Source organism: Canis lupus, chromosome 1, assembly GCF_003254725.2.
Source record: "Canis lupus dingo isolate Sandy chromosome 1, ASM325472v2, whole genome shotgun sequence".
Taxonomy (NCBI): domain Eukaryota; kingdom Metazoa; phylum Chordata; class Mammalia; order Carnivora; family Canidae; genus Canis; species Canis lupus.
Genome location: NC_064243.1, coordinates 94,074,889 through 94,091,916, shown reverse-complemented (window position 1 = coordinate 94,091,916; position 17,028 = coordinate 94,074,889). Strand labels below are relative to the sequence as shown.

The window sequence follows — 17,028 nt, the reverse complement described above, 5'->3', positions numbered from 1 at the left end:
TACTGCATTAACCAACTTGTTGTACTTCAAGGGCAATCTGACATTCTTGGCAATATGCCATCTCACCTGGATGCTGTGGTGGCCACGGTCTATGCACCCAGTCTGCTGTACCTACTGAGCATCAGTTGCAAAGGCTCATACGTGAACAAGGGCATCTACTTTCTGATGTCAGGAGCTGTCAGTGCCATAGGAGCTGGGGTATGAAAAGCAGTGAGGACAACCTCATGCTCTTGCAGTGAACCTAAATATGTTTCCTTATATCCTGACTCCTCAAGGGCTTATTCATGATCATCCAACCATCAGCTTCCCGATGTCCAAGTCATGTCCAAACCATGGTGTTCATCCCTTTAGAACAACCCAACCATCAGTGCAGAGGTTTTAATGTGCTCATGAGTGATCAGCCTTGGGTGAACTGGCTGCTGTGCTGTGTTCCTGTTTCCATCCAGATGATGTCAGTGTTGGGCTGAATTGTGACCGTGGTTGGTGTGGTAGACTGCAAGGACTAGATCTTTCTGTACACCAGTCATCAGCAGAATTTAACCTGCTTCCACTCTACAGGCTGCAGGATGACAGAAGCAGGTGCAGGAACATTTACCCTACAGGGCCTAGTAGTACCTGCATTTCTAGAGACAGTGGGCTAAGTAGACAGGGGGTTCCTCTCCTGCCAGTGATCATGCCTTTAGTCACAGTGGGGATTTGAGCCAAAGCAGGGATAGGTCAGTGGAACATATTGTCATGCCACTCACTGACCAGCAGGGAAGTCCTTATCACTTTGGACTATTCTTTAGTGAGAGGCTCTACCTGGAGCAGCACTTTGTCCACTGCTAGGAACAGTTGCTCCTTTAGGTGGTGGGGGTGGGGGTGGGGGTTACCAGCTTTCTGCCCCTTCCAGAGCTGAGACTAAAATCCTAGGGACACTGTTCTGCCACATGGTCAGCCTATATCACCTCTAGTCACAGACACATCTATATCAAATGGTAGCCCTGCTTGAGAGATGCCTAAAGCTATAACCTGCTTCACTAGTAGTTTTGCTTCTCAAAGGTAGGTTCACTGCTCTGATCCCCTGTCCCACATGTGCCCTTTCTTTACCAGGTGGTATAAGGGACAGAGGCACTGTGCCAGGTGGGTAATAAAAGTCACCCAAAGCCCCCAAAGCCCTAGGAATCTTGTACCTTGTTCACATTCATAGCAGTTGGGTAAGTTTGTACCTCATCAATCACAGTTTCTGGGACAACACAGTCTTATCTGACCAGGCAACTCTCAAAAACCTTACTGCAGTCCATGCTGACCTTGAATTTTATGTGGTTCACTGCCCATCCTCACCCTCATAGATGCCCCAGCAAAGCTTGAAGGGTATCTTGCAACAGAAGCAAATCTTCACATTTTAACATTATGTCATCAATATAATGGGTCCACTTCACTGATGTGGGATGCCATCCTCATGTATATGGTGGGGCCATGCAGATAATCTTGGGGAAGCACTTGAAAGGTCTATGTTGCTCCTCCCACGTGAAGGCAAATTGATCCTGTGACTCAGTGGTCACGGGTATACTGGAAAAGGCATTTATTAAGTTCAGCATAGCATGGTACAGTCCTAGGAACATGGCCAAGGTATCTAAGATGGTAGCATTGTTGGTCAAAGCCAACAGATGGGGGGGCACTGCCCTATTCAATTCTCAGTGGCTCACTGTCATCTGCCATGAACCACTTGACTTTTTTATGACCATAGACTATAGTGGGCTATTGAGACTACTATGGGTTGGGCATACAGTAGCCACTTGGTACAGTTCTTGAGTGGTTTCTCTCATCTTCTTCTGCCTCCAGACAATTTATACATTCAATGGTCCCCACTCTGCAGGTATGGCAGGCTTACCAGTTCCCAGTTCCTATTTCCCTCAGTACTGATTTGATGACTTTAGCCAAGAGGCAGAAATCACTGATAAAAGTTTAGAGTTTGACCCTTGGAGGATATCAATGCCCAATATGTCCTCTGTCTTGGAGAGATAGAAACCTTATATTCTCAGTGGAGGTGGGGATGTCATATTTGCAGTGTCCAAGGACCTTCCTGACCATAACTGTCTGCCCTCCCTAACTATCAATGACATTGGGGGGACCAAGGAATCCTCTGAGGGCTACCATGTATTAGAGTACATCCAGCTCTAGTATCTGCCAGAGCTGTCACCCTTTGTTTATTTCTGGAGGACCAGTGAATAGTGAGCTCACCATGAAGCCTCTGGTGGCCTCCAGTGACCTTCCGGAGGCAGTCTTGGCCTGCATCCTAGACCTAGACACGAGAGGCACCCACTCTACTTAGGACTGTATCCTTGAGGCCTTTTCTGGAAGAAATGAGGCATCATGGATAGTAGGAGCATGTGGGGCAAATAGGAACTACTGTTCAGTTTTTAAGGCTTTCCACAGGCTGACCAGCACAGTGTTGGGTTGTTGGGTTGTTGGGTTGTTGCAGAGAAGGGAGGATTCTGCAGCAATGAAGTCAAACCACATTAACTTGTGGATTAGTATTACTGGATGCTTTAGAGCAAACTAGGAGAGCTTTTGACTTTCCAAGCTTTCCCTATGTCCTGGGTCCTCCCCATATCCTATATCCTGTCTGAAATTTGTCCATTTTACCCAGATAAGCAGTAGCTTGCCTGTCTTAAATGTCCCACAACGGAGCTCAGCATGGATACCAGTATCCCACAGCAGGTGCTGTGGGCAGACTGAAGAATCCTGGCCTTCATTCCTGCAGTGAATGTGGCTTAATCAGAGCCTTCAAAGATAGGAATGTAGGTTGCTTGTCTCATTCCCAACTTCCTAAGAATTTGCTGTACCTCTTCTGTAGATTTCCAGCATCCCCCTGCCCAGGGAGGTCCTTCTGCAGGATAGAATGATCCAGTATGTGAGTGAGTACCTTTCTCCCACCCCAGCACAGTGCTGGTGCTGCCAGAGGGCAGAATGTGTGGTGATGTTGCTCATTTTCTGTGCCTCCTTGCCGTGTCAGAAAAATCCATTGGACTCTGTATCCCATAGCTACACTAACCATGCCTGGATATTCCTGGCCTTTTGTTGGAATTTGGCAGCTATACTAATAATCTCAGTAGGGGTATGTTCTCTCATAAATGTTCCTGAATTTGTGGGGGTTGGGGGTGCTACCCACTGGCTGGGGTTGCATTGCTTTGCTTTTGTTCCCTTTGTATTAGGGGTTAGATGGCCTAGGGCATTTGATCTACTTCCTTGTCAATCACAACATCTGGCCCTTTAATCTCCTCACTTCTTTAGGGATCCCACCTCTTAGTGTCACAACTGGGCGTAGCGTCCATGGGATCAGGCCTTAACTGTCAACAGATCTTGTGCTCCTAGTTTTGCAGGGCCACGTGCAAAGGCCCAGTATATCATCTTGCTCTCTCTCCCCCTTGTCTGCAGGCCCTGAAGCCAGCAGAGTGATAGACAATTATATCCTTCCCTAACCTCAGCTCTCCTCCAAATTTCTACCTTTAGCTTCAGCCTCTAATGGATATCAGTAGACAGCCAAACTGCCCACAGGAGAGGGAGCCCACCGCACAGCCATGCGGTTCCCTTCTCTGCTGCAGTGCACTTGGCACAGTTCCTCCAACAAGTGCATTAGAATGGCTGGTATTTTCAGGTTGTCCTTACACTCACGCAGTCATCCACAGCTATGGGACATGTGGGCCACCGCTCCAACACAGAGATCCCTGACTAGTTGGGACTTCTCCCGCAGATGCCTCTTTGCCAAAGCCCATGTCTTCTGTCCCATCTCTGGCTCACCAATCTTGGGTTGAGGCTCCTCAGGAGCTTGTCAGTTATGATCTGAAACTAGCCCCCATACTCAGAGGACAGGGAGAAGCTGAAGAAAGAGGCAGCCACTCCAGATTGGAAGGTGGCAGGTTTAGTTAGCAATGGAACTTATATACTGGGTTTGTCTTGGGCAGCAGGAAGATGAGTGTATCTCTAACTGGCCTGCCACATCTTAAGGTTTATATAGAGGCCTTACCTGGGATCAGCCATATATACCATCCAGATGGTATCAACACATCACTATCTCAGGGCCATAGACTAGGAGTGACATCCTGGAGCAGGGACGGCAAGCGGCACCCACATTCCAAGGGCAGGGGATGCATGAGGAGCCTATGATCACCCAGGTCTGGTTCCAGTGATCACACCCTCTAGACAAATTCCTCTAACAGTGGCGATGGATTAAACAGTGCAAACTGGGAGTGTAGTAAATCATCAATTTTTTTGCCTGTTAATGTTTAAAAGTATAATTGTACAGATTCAGCAGCTGCTCTTCTACAATAAAATGCAGCCCACAAAGTAATTCAGAAATTAAATCATGGTTATTTTCACAGAATCTCCACCACCAGTCCAATGCTGCATCGATTTCAGTAAGATGAGGGGAAAGTACAGAAGTCAGTGCCCAGTTGTCTTGGTTTTTCAGGTGGGTTATAATACCAAGATCCAGTTAGCAGTCAGGCCAATCTTATCCTCCAATTCAGTATGTAATAGTGGGTGTTGTTCATCAGCCTCGTTGATCCTTGTGGAGACTGAAGTGAAGGTTTCCACTGCTTCATCAACTTCTCTAAGTATCTGGTTTCTTAGGTGGTTGAGGGTTTCCCAGTGAGCCAATGGTGCTGATAGCAAAGGGTGGGGTGGGAAGGCTGGCCTTGGTGATGCTAAGGGTGTTGGTAATGCTGATGAGGCCTCAGTTGCAATAAGGTGACCAGGATGGTGGTCCATAGAGGATGTAGAGGATGTCACAGACAATGGAGTTGTATCTGGTGGTCCAGAAAGGTGTCATTCCAATTCATAACAGTGGTACAACTTCTATTTCTGGAGCTGTTGGAAGAGTATCCATGGCTGCAGTGAATGTGGTGTTCAGTAGTGACAAAACAGCAAGAGACTGTGGCTAGCAAGTGGTTTCATAGAGAGAGTGTCCTGTATGTTTTTAATTCTCTTATTATTCTTGCCAGTCAAGGAAACCTATACTTATTATGGCCATGAGTGCTGATATTGACTCAGGCATACCTACCTTGCATCGTGCTAGGCTAAATGTTAAACATGTAGTGTTGATATAATAAAAGACGGTGTTCTTGATGCCTGAAATTTTTATAGAACCATCATATTATTTTCCATTATCTCACTTGGTCACCCACTTGGGTTTATTGATGTTGGGTGCTATAGTTTTCCCAGTACTATATATATATCTGTTTTTAATTAATATGTTTCCTTTAATTTAGATTCTAGCATATTGTTAATGCTACTTATTATCTCTATAGGTGTCTGCACTGTTTATTCAACAGAGGTTATTCCATCCTTCCTATATCTAGGTTTACAGATCTTACAGCCTCCCAGATTGTTTTAGTATAAGCTTTCATATCCAGATTGTTAGTAAGAAACCTAGCTAGAATTTTGTGTGAGCAAGCCACTCTACCTTTCAGTTCAACCAGAGGCGTTGGGTAAGTGGAAGTTCCACATTATGCCTTGTTCCTCAGCCCATCCTTGTATTCCCTTCCCTATGAAGTGGGTGCCCTGATCTGATCTGATATGATAGTTAGGATGCCATATCAAGCAATCCAGCTTTCTAATTCTCTGGTGTTGGTTTTTTAAAATCATTTTTCTGACAAGGATAGGGGAATCCTATTCCTGACCATGTATCTACAATGGTGCATGCATACAGTTTATTCTCTGATATAGACAAGGGTTTGTTAAAACCAACTTGTATGATTTGGAAGAGTGTCAGCTTTGACCTATCTGGAGTATTTGTTAATGACCTTCAACCTTTAACTTTGGCAGTTCTCACAATACTTTATTTGAGAGTGGAGGTGTTTGGTAAGGATATAGATGCTCTTTGCCTCTAGCCATGCTCTCCTCATATGTTTACCAGCAGAACCTGTTTGGTGCCATGCAGGTGCCCATGCAATGGCCCTGTCAATTTTCATAGCATTTAGGTTTCATGTTCCATTGAACTTCTTGTTTGTGTATGTATGGTTGTGTGTTGAGTTGCTTTCCTCCTTAGCCATAAATCATTGTATTTTTTAAGACCAACTCCGGGAATCTCTGCCTTATTCATTTTCCTAGTGGGTTTTGTCTACCTGGTTATTAAGTCTGATTAGTTTAGAGGAGAAGCGTCCTTCTGATGTGCAGAGAAATATGTGATGAGGATAGAGATGTGAGCCAGGGCTCTTGTCTGCCATATGTCTTAACTTGTATGTTCTTCTCTTATTTTTCAGTCATTTTCCTACCATGTTCCTGACCAACACTAGCTATTGTCTATGAATCTGAGCAAAGCTAAGCCTCATTCTGATTTTCCTTAATAGATTCTTCAGTTGCCAATTTCATGGCTCTTTGTTCAGTGTATTATGCTGATCCTCATTAGGATTAGACCATCAATAGTTTTCTCTGACTGGCTAATTGCACTTGGCATTATACTCTGTAGATCCATCTGTGTTGTTGCAAATGGCAAGATTTCATTTTTTGTGGCTGAATAATATTCCTATATATTCCTATATATGTATATATATGAATAATATATATGTGATATTATATATAACAATGATATATATATGATATGATAATATCATATCTTCTTTATCCATTCATCTCTCAGTGGACAGTTGGGCTGCTTCTGTAGCTTGGCTATTGTAAATAATGTTGCAATGAACATAAGGGTGCATATATCCCTTTGAATTAGTGTTTTTGCATTCTTTGGGTAAATGCCCAGTAGTGCAATTACTGGATAGTAGAGTATTTCTAACTTTCTGAGAAACCTCTGTACTGTTTTCTACAGTGGCAGCAAAAGTTTTCATTCCCACCAACAGTGCAAGAAAGTTCCTATTTCTCCACATTTTTGCTCACAATTGTTGGCAAAAAATTGTTTCTTGAAGGAGAGTGAGAGAGCACAAGTGATGGAAGCGGCAGAGGGAGAGGTAGGAGCAGACTGCCTGCTGAGCAGGTGCCTGAAGCAGGGCTCGAACCCAGGACCCCAAGGTATGACTCAAGCTGAAGGCAGAGGCTTAATTGAATGAACCACCCAACTCCCCTTGAGTTTCTTATTTTAGCCATTCTAACAGGTCTGAGGTGATATCTCCTTGTGATTTTGATTTGTATTTCTCTCATAATGAGTGATGTTGAGCATCTTTTCATGTGTCTGCTGGCCATCTGTATGTATTCTTTGGAGAAATGTCTGTTCATATCTTCTATTTTTTTAAGAGTTATTCATTTATTCATGAGAGACAGAGAGAGAGAGAGGCAGAGACACAGACAGAGGGAGAAGCAGGCTCCATGAAGGGAGCCCGATGTGGGACTCAATTCTGGGACTACAGGATCACGCCCTGAGCCAAAGGCAGACACTTAGCCTCTGAGAGCAGAAGGTGTCCCACTTCTGCTCATTTTTAAATTGGCTTATTTGGCATTTTTTTATGTTGACTTGTATAAGTTCTTTATATATTTTGGATACTAATCCTTTATCAGATATTTCATTTGCAAATATCTTCTCTCACTAGGTTGTCATTTAGCTTTGCTGGTTGTTTCCTTTATTGTATAGAAGTTTTTTTGTTTTTGTTTTTGTTTTTTAGAAGCTTTTTATTTTGACGTAATCCCAATAGTGAATTTTTCCTTTTGTTTCGTTATATTTTGTTTTTTGTTTTTGTTTTTGTTTTTGTTTATGTTTTTTGCCTCCGGAAACCTGTCTAGAAAGATGCTGCTATGGCCAATGTCAGAGAAATTATTGCTTGTCTGTCCTTTCTTCTAGGATGTTTTTTCTTTTCTTTTCTCTCTTTTTTTTTCTTTTTCTTTCTTTCTTTTTTTTTTTAGAGAGAGAGAGAGAAGAGAGAGAGAGAAAGGGGCATGCACATGAGTGAGGGTAGGAAGTGGACAGATGGATAAAGAAAGAGAATCTCAAGCAGGCTCCATGCCCAGTATGGAGCCCAATGCAGGACTTGATCTCACGACCCTGAGATCATAACCCAAGCTGAAATCAAGAGTCAGAGACTTAACCAACTGAGCCACCAGGTGCCCCTCTTATAGGATTTTTATGGTTTTATGTCTCATATTTAGATCCTTAATCCATCTTGATTTTATTTCTGTATATGGTATAAGAAAGTGGTCTGTTAGCTGTTATAGCTGTCTAGTTTTCCCAACACCATTTGTTGAAGAGACTATCTTTTTCCCATTGCATGTTCTAGACTCCTTTGTCAAAAGTAAATTGATCATATAATTGAGGGTACATTTCTGGGCTTTCTATTCTGTTCTATTGATCTATGTGTCTACATTTGTGCTGGTACCATACTGTTTTGATTACCACAGCTTTGTAATATAACCTGAAGTCTGGAATTGTAATGCCTTCAGCTTTGCTTTTCTTTTTCAAGACTGCTTTGGCTATTTGGATTTTTTGTGGTTCCATACAAATTTTAAGATTGCTTATTCTAGTTCTATGGAAAATGTTATTGATATTTTGATGGGAATTGCATTAAATCTGTAGATTGCTTTGAGTAGTGTAGATATTTTAATATTTGTTCTTCCAATCTATGAGAATGGCATATATTTCCGTTTCTTTTCTTTCATCATTGTTTTTGTTTATGGTGAAAAAATTTATATTTAGATTTATAGCCAGCTGGACTCAGTCTAGATGATCCCAATTTTGTTGGCAACATCCAAAGCATCATGGTCAGGAGCCAGCCAAACATATGCTTTCTTCTCTCCATCAGGCCTGATCAAGGTGCTGACCTTGGCCACATCAATGTCATAGAGCTTCTTCACAGCCTGTTTGATCTGGTGCTTATTGGCCTTGACATCCACAATGAACACAAGTGTGTTGTTGTCTTCTATTTTCTTCATGGCTGACTCAGTAGTCAGGGGGAACTTGATGATGGCATAGTGATCAAGCTTGTGTCTCCTGGGGGCACTCTTTCGAGGATATTTGGGCTGCCTTCAGAAAGCTTTCTTAGCTTTCAAAGCCTTTGCTTTGGCTTCGGCTTTGGGAGGGGCAGGGGCTTCCTTCTTCACTTTTGGCGCCATCTTCCTCATCATTGTATTCGGAGTATAGTTCTTTCACCTCTTTGATTACGTTTATTCCTAGGTATTTTATTATTTTTGGTACAACTATAAATAGGGTTGTTTTCTTCATTTTGCTTCCTGCTGCTTCATTATTAGTGTAGAAAAATGCAATGGATTTCTGCACATTGATTCATTACAACTGTAATGAATTCATTTATAGTATTTATCAAGACTTATTTCCTCAGTAGTTCTTATTAAGTCAATCAGTTCTACATTTCTGTCTTCTGCAAATATTGTAAATAATGTTGTTCTGTCCTGTGAGGGCTCAGGATTTAAACTTTTAAAAACTTTTTCTTTTGCTATTGCATGTAATGATGAGGGTATCTTTCCTCTATCATAAATCATAATTTATAGTCCTAATTTTATTTTTATATAAGTAGATCCTCCTGCAGTTTTCCTTTTTTTAAGTAAAGTTTTTTTTTTTTAAGATTTTGTTTACTCATGAGAGACACACAAAGAGAGAGAGGCAGAGACACAGGCAGAGGGAGAAGCAGGCTCCATGCAGGGAGCCCAATGAGGGACTCAATCCCAGGACTCCAGGATCATGCCCTGAGCTGAAGGCAGGCGCTAAACCACTGAGCCACCCAGGGATCCCCCTCCTGCAGTTTTCCATGGAGATAATGTAAGGATTATATATTAGGTATAAGCCATCCTAATTTCCAGTTTGCTGCTACCAAGTAAAAAATGTTCCTAAATAGTGTTATTTTCTCCAAATGCTGTAAGATGGTAAGTTTTAGCATCAGTGGTAATGGACTTGAATTGCACAATCTCTGCTCCTGGAGGATCAGATTTTTTTCCTCCTTTGGTTGATAAATCTAATAGCCATTCAGTTTCTGTGTCTACATCAGTTTTTGTCATTGGTTTTTTAGTGTAAGTTCTCACTTCAGTGACATTGATTCCATATTACTATTTGTTGTAGTTTTGTCTACTAGCATACCTCAGAGATGTTATGAGTTTGGTTCCAGACCACTTTGAATAAATCATACTATTTATTTGAATATTTAAATACGTAATAATAATATTTATGCAATTATAGTAAATCTAGTCAAATGAATTTTTGGTTTCTCAGTGCACATGTAGATACTCTTTTAGTAACATCAAAGATCACAGATGAAAGATCACCATAACAAATACAGTAAAATGGAAAAGTTAGAGATGTGAGAATTACCAAAACGTGACAAAGACATGAATTGAAAAAATACTGTTGGAAAAATGGTGCCCATAGCCTTGGTAATTCAGGGTTACCACAAAACTTCAATTTGTAAAGAGAGAGAGAGAGAGAGACAGACAGACAGACAGACCTAGCTCTGTGATTTACATATCTGTGAGACAATAAAAAGAGGCATGTCTGTAGTTATCTGTGTTTCACATTTACGTCTGTGTTCCATTTTAAATTAATTTTGTGGATGGTGTAAAGTTCTGTGTCTAGATTCACTTTTTTTGAATATGGATGTCTTGTTGCCCCAGCACCATTTATGGAAAGGTCTTTGTTGTGTTGTTTTTACTCCTTTATCAAAGATCAATTGACTATATTCATATGAGTCATTTTCTGGGCTTTCTGTTCTTTTCCACTGATCTGTCTGTTCTTTCAGCAGTACCCCACTATCTCAACCACTGTAAGTTTATACTAAGTCTTGAAGTCAGGTTCCTACTATCAGTCCTATAACTTAGTTCTTCTTCTATAGAGTTGGCCATTCTGGATATTTTACCTCTCCGTGAAAACTCTAGAATCTGTTGATATCCATATAATAACTTGCTGAGAATTTGATTTTTTTAATCTATTTGTATTAGTTAGGACTTTCTCTCTACTAAGTCAATTATCATCACTTATCCACTTTCTGTCTTCCAGATTGTTGACATCTCTGATTATGATGTTGAAAACAGTAATAAGAGGAGACATCTTTGCCTTATTCCTGTTCATGTTGAGAAAATTTTGAATTTCTCACCATTAAGTATAATGTTAGCTGTACGTTTTTATAGATAGTCTTTATTAAGTTGAGGAAGTCCCCTTCTAATTCTAGATTGCTGAGTTTTTATCATAAATTGGTGTTGTATTTTGTCAAATGTTTTATCTGCATCTAGTGCCTTGGAACAGGGCAATTGTCAGGAGAAGCTGAGTCATGCTAGCTGGCAGTTGGAATATAAGACATCTGCCCTAGCCCACACAAATGTGCATCTTCCCCCTGAAGGTAGTGCAGAGGAGGCTGGACTGCCTGGCCAGGAGAAGCCTATCTAGCTTTCTGGGTACCTTTCATGAAGAGATATTTGGGAGCCTTGATAACTGCTAAGCCCCATCAAATAGCCAGTTGAAATAGTGGCTGACTTTTTACTAGTTTAAAGCTAACACCTCAGAATGACTGTTAGGGTTGCTTCCCCTACCCTGGAGGCTGTGCAGGTAAATGGGACTGGCCTGAGCTGCACAGTCCTGCTGTGCTCCGGTTTCCTAAGGTTGGCTGATGGGGTATGTTTTTCACATACTTGCATCAATAGTTCAGGGAAGCCAGGGACCTATTAAAGTACAAGTCTCAGTGGAAGCTTGGTCATGGGACCAAGCTGTTGGCAGTACAGTGCATCTGCCTATTTCAGGCTCTTACCTATACAAATATGCCTATTTCCCATGAAGGCAGAACTGATAGGAACCGTACTGCCTTGCCAATGTGTCCTCCAAGAAGAGACACCTGAGAACCTTGATTGCTTGAGAAGCCAGGAACCCCATCAGTCCTGGGGATTTACTGTTGACAGTTTAAAGCTGCTCAGAAAGATTTTTCTGAGGATAAGCTATCTCCTCTTTGGAGGCTATATAGCTGGTGGGAACTGGTTCCACAGGCCTGGAGTGTCCAGGCTGCCAAGGTTGGCTGACAAAGTATGTAGTGTGTGAGCCACTCAGATTCATTTAAGGGACCTAAAAGAGGGCAAGTGTCAAGAGAGGCCAGGATACAGGAGGGGGGCAATTGTGGTTCCAGGGTATCTGGATAATTCTAAGCCCTAACCTACACAAATGTTCATGTGGGGGCCAAGAGCAGGATACCCTAAAATGTACCATATTAATATATTGATTATTTTGTTTTTGTTTTTTTAAATATTTTATTTATCCATTCATTAGAGACAGAGAGAGGCAGAGACACAGGCAGAGGGAGAAGCAGGCTCCCTGTGGGGAGCCCAACATGGGACTCGATCCCTGGACCTCAGGATCATGCCCTGAGCCAAAGACAGATGCTCAATTGTTGAGCCACCCAGTCGTCCGTATATTGATTATTTTAAATTAAACTTAAGAAACAGCCAGTGCAAAAAGACTCTGTGCCCCCTTGGTCTCCAGAAAGCAAGAAATAAGTCTCATGTGACATGTACCCTCCCTGTACCAGGAGGTAGGCAGACATTCTTACCTCCAGAGATATGGCATGCAGAACTGAGGAGGCTATATGTACAAACCTTGTTACTTTCACTAATGTATTACCCCAACCCAAATTCAGTTGATATTTCTTTATTAATGTAAATTTCCAAGCATAAGTTTTCTCTGTCCCATCAATTCCTCAAAGGTTTAGTGTTTGTCTAAAGAATATAGGGGCACCTGGGTATAGTTGTTTAAGTGTCTGACCCTTGGTCTCAGCTCAGTCATGATCTCAGGGTCATGAGATTGAGCCCCACATCAGGATCTGTACTCAGCAGAAAGTCTGCTCCAGATTCTCTCTCCCTCTCCCTCTGCCCCTTCACTTCATTCTCATGTGCGCTCTCTCTCTCTCTCTCTCTCTCTCTCTCTCTCTCTCTTTCTCTTAAATAAATATTTAAAAAAAAATAGAGTATAAGTACTGCCTGCCTTGACCATTTCTTTGGGTCTCACCTTCAATCCTAGGCTTCCCTGTGCATGTACTTAAAATTTGGTGGAGGAAGGATTTTCCTCTGGTTAATTTGTCTTATGTCAATTCAATTTTTAGACTAACAAGAAGAACTTTGAAGAGTAGAGAGAAAATGTCCTCCCCAACTGTTGACATAGTCAGCAGGATAAACTTTGACTGGACACTGAGAGACCTGGGACATCTGACAAGCAGCTAGATGAATGTAAGAAGCCTCTCAGAACTAAGCCTGCAGGTTTAATGGAACCAAGAGTGGTGAGAGACCTTTTTCATTCACTTTCTAAATTTAGACAAGCTGGAGAAAAGTTTGTAGAACGAGCTTGGGCTTTGTGACTCAGTAGATTTGGTACTTACTCTTGGTATGACTCATCCACTTCCTCCCAGAGATGGTCACTGTGTTGTCTTTGTGTATTTGTCATAAGAAGGAATTACTATAAGAGGGAAATAAAGGCAGGTACATGACCTATAAACCTGCTGTTCAGGCCAGCCTCACAGACTGGTGAGTTCACAGTTCTGACCCGTGTCTCTTTACACAAACTACTTTTTCTCTACAAGATTTACAGAGAGCACTCTGGCCTAATCTCTAGGCCAAAGTATACAGCTTTGCTATGCAAATGGTAAAAGCTAGGAAATGGATTTGCAGAGGCTGTCCTGTACTATTCCTTCTACCTTCCAGGGCTGTTATGATTCTCTGCCAGCCTCAGGCAGTCCTGTGCAAGGTCTTCTGCAGATGTATCCTAAACCACCCACAACCACACTCCTCCCCATATTAAAGGTCATGGCCCAGGACAGCAGCAGATCTTTTAAATTATAAAGGCCTTTTTACCTCCACTTTCAGAAGATCCCACCAAATGTAAAGAGAAATGAAAAAGATTAGTGACAATTTACAACCCCAGCTCCTGTAGAGGAAACAGATGACCAAATTCTTCCTAGGCCTTCCTACAAATGATCAGCTAAAGGCCAATATCCAGGTGCTGATAGAAGCCAAGGCTGAATTTTGAACTCAGAAAGAAAGCTTTGTTAAAAATGCTTTATACAGACTTTACGAAGGCATAAATGTTAAGATTCCTCATGTTGGTTGGCATTCTCCCTGATATAAAGAAGCAAGTTAATTTAGAAAGTCAGGTCAGTCCCTTGACTTTCATGCTGATATCCAGTTCTTTGGGGGGAATTAGAAACAATTATCTTTGTCTTATAAACCCCTACTAAACCAGAAATGCAAATCTAGAAACAAATCAAAGCCTACTTATCATTTTTTTTTTTTGAAGATTTTTATTTATTCATGAGAGACACAGAGAGAGAGGCAGAGACATAGGCAGAGGGACAAGCAGGCTCCCCATGGGGAGCCTGATGTGGGGCTCTATTCCAGGACCCCAGGATCATGACCTGAGCCAAAGGCGGACCCTCAACCACTGAGCCACCCAGGTGTCCCAAAGCCTACCTATGTTTAACAATCCTTCAAATTCACTTATTCCTCTCAAAATGCTTGTAGGTAAAAAAAAAAAAAAAAAAAAAAAAAAGAATACTTATAGGTATTATAAAAAAAAAAAATGAGGATATTGAAGCAAAATTGCCCTGTGCTGAAGAAAAGGAAGAATAATTTTAAGTAGCAATTACCTTGAAACACTTAGGGGTACCAAAATTAATGTGTAATGATATTGCCAAAATTAATGTGCAAAAGAGCTCTATTTATTGGCTTAAAGAAAATTAAGCACCTACATAAATTTAGTAATCATAAAAATTCTCAAAAACAAAATAGAAACTAAATCCAAATGAGTTTTAGGTTCCTATGATCTGGGAAAATATTTTAGGTTTTGGGTTTTTTCCCAAATTTTTATTTAAATTCTAGTTAATATACAGTGCAATATGGGTTTCAGGAGTAGAATTCAGTGATTCATCACTTACATACAGCACCTAGTGCTCATCATAACACGTGCCCTCCTTAATACCCATCATCCATCTAGCCTATCTCTCACCCACTTCCTCCATCAACCCCGAGTTCTCTGTCTTTAAGAGTCTCTTCTGCTTTGTTTCTTTCTCTCTCTCTTTTAGCGCCCTCTGCTATGTTTATCTGTTTGTTTCTTAAATTCCACATATGAGTGAAATCATACGATAATTGTCTTTATCTGACTTATTTCACTTCACATAATACACTCTAACTCCATCCACGTCATCGCAAATGGCAAGATTTCATTCTTTTGGATGGTTGAATAATATTCCATTGTGATACACACAGATATTCATATATATCTATACATCACATGTATATACACACACACACACCCTTAATCACACTCATATCACATCTTCTTTATCCATTCATCAGTCAATGGACATTTGGGCTCTCTCCATAATTCAGCTATCGATAATGCTGCTATAAACATTGGGGTGCATGTGCCCCTTCAAATCTGTATTTTTGTATCCTTTGGGTAAATACCTAGTAGTCCAATTGCTGGATTGTAGAGTAGCTCTATTTTTAACTTTTTGAGGAACCTCCATTCTGTTCTCTAGAGTGGCTGTGCCAATTTGCATTCCCACCAATAGTGCAAGAGAGCTCCCCTTTCTCCTCGTCCTTGCCAAAACCTGCTGTTTCTTGTATTGTTAATTTTAGCCATTCTGGCACGTGTGAGGTGGTATCTCACTGTGGCTTTCATTTGAAATTCCCTGATGAAAAATATTTTGATATTAAAACTAATTTAAGACCATTGGTTTAATTAAAATGAAGTTTTCAGTCTTAAAATTTTAGAGTTATCAGTCTTACAATTAAAACTTGTATTTTTCCTAGGTTTAGTATAAGCCAAGTAAGTTCATAATTACATAGGTTACAAAATTTTCAGCACCAACCAAAAAAATAGCTTGGGGCAGTGGCTGACTTTGTCAGGTAGCTCATGCACTTTTTGTGGATAGTCTAAAAGTACTTGTTAAGAATATATAAGTCGAGGGGATCCCTGGGTGGCTCAGTGGTTTAGCGGCTGCCTTCAGCCCAGGGTGTGATCCTGGAGTCCTGGGATCGAGTCCCACATCAGGCTCCCTGCATGGAGCCTGCTTCTCCCTCTGTCTCTGCCTCTCTCTCTCTCTCTCTCCATATCTCATGAATAAATAAAATAAAATAATCTTTAAAAAAAGAATATATAAGTTGATAGGTGTAAATAAGGCAAAATACAATGTTTGTAGGTAAAATTTTCAAATAATCCCTCCAAATCTTTTTGGTAACCTGAAACCTTAAAGTTTTGCTAAGAAATTAGTTAAATTAAATTCACTGAATGCCCAGATCATTTCCAAAACAGGATAAAATAATGAAACCTTAATTATGTAAGCTAGATTTACCTACTTTGGGATTCCCTATTACAAACAAACTAAAGATAAATTTGAGTCTATTAGTAAACCTTTTTGATACTCTCTTGAAAAATTATGCTATGAAGAAGAACATGTTTGTAGAATTTATGAAATGTATTCATAACTTTGTCAGTAACAAGAAGGCTGGTATAATAGTTCACAATGCCTACTGCTTAGTTTTCACTAGAAGTTAAAGTTTCTAAGGGTTAAAAATTCTCCACGACATGTGGTTTGCTAAAAGTAAAACTGCCAGTTACTTTACCAGCAAAAGATGGATTTATTCAGGAATAAAACAGAAATACAATTTGGGACGAACAAACTGGGACAAAACTGTAGGCAAGTCCAGGGAACAAAAGAGAGGTCTACTTTTTTCAGGAGAAGTGGTAGTTAGGAAGGCTAATATGAACTAAAATCCTTTGGAGTAAACTAGGAGTTCCAAGGGTGGTAGCTTCTCAATGCCTGAGTTGAACCTGCCTCTCATTGGCTGGGCTATTGCCAGGGGAATGAGGGTGGATGAAAAAATTGTCTCTTCCTCCAGCTAGTGTAGTGGAGTAATTAATTTCCACCTGCATCATAAGGTCAAGTCTGCCTCTTCCTGTACAGTCTGCATTTGAGCTGGTAGCCCATGAGAGCACCCCGTGCTGAAAGCTCCTTACTCCACTTTAGTGAAGTTGATCGTTAATAGTTTCCATAGGTAAAGGTACTAAAAATAGTGAGGGAAACATCTCCATATGTAAGAAAAGTAGGATGCATGCTTTCTGTAAAAGAAGGT

General features: G+C 41.0%; 1 protein-coding gene across 1 annotated transcript in view; it reads left to right on the top strand.

Moving 5' to 3' along the window:
- Positions 1–17,028, top strand: part of LOC118350864 (translation initiation factor IF-2-like) — a 160,117-nt gene that overhangs the window by 112,226 nt on the left and 30,863 nt on the right. The window contains exon 5 of the mRNA XM_049107897.1: positions 13,002–13,175. Within this exon, the coding sequence (XP_048963854.1) occupies positions 13,002–13,119 (118 nt within the window). The 3' untranslated portion in view covers positions 13,120–13,175. The remainder of the gene's footprint in view (positions 1–13,001; positions 13,176–17,028) is intronic.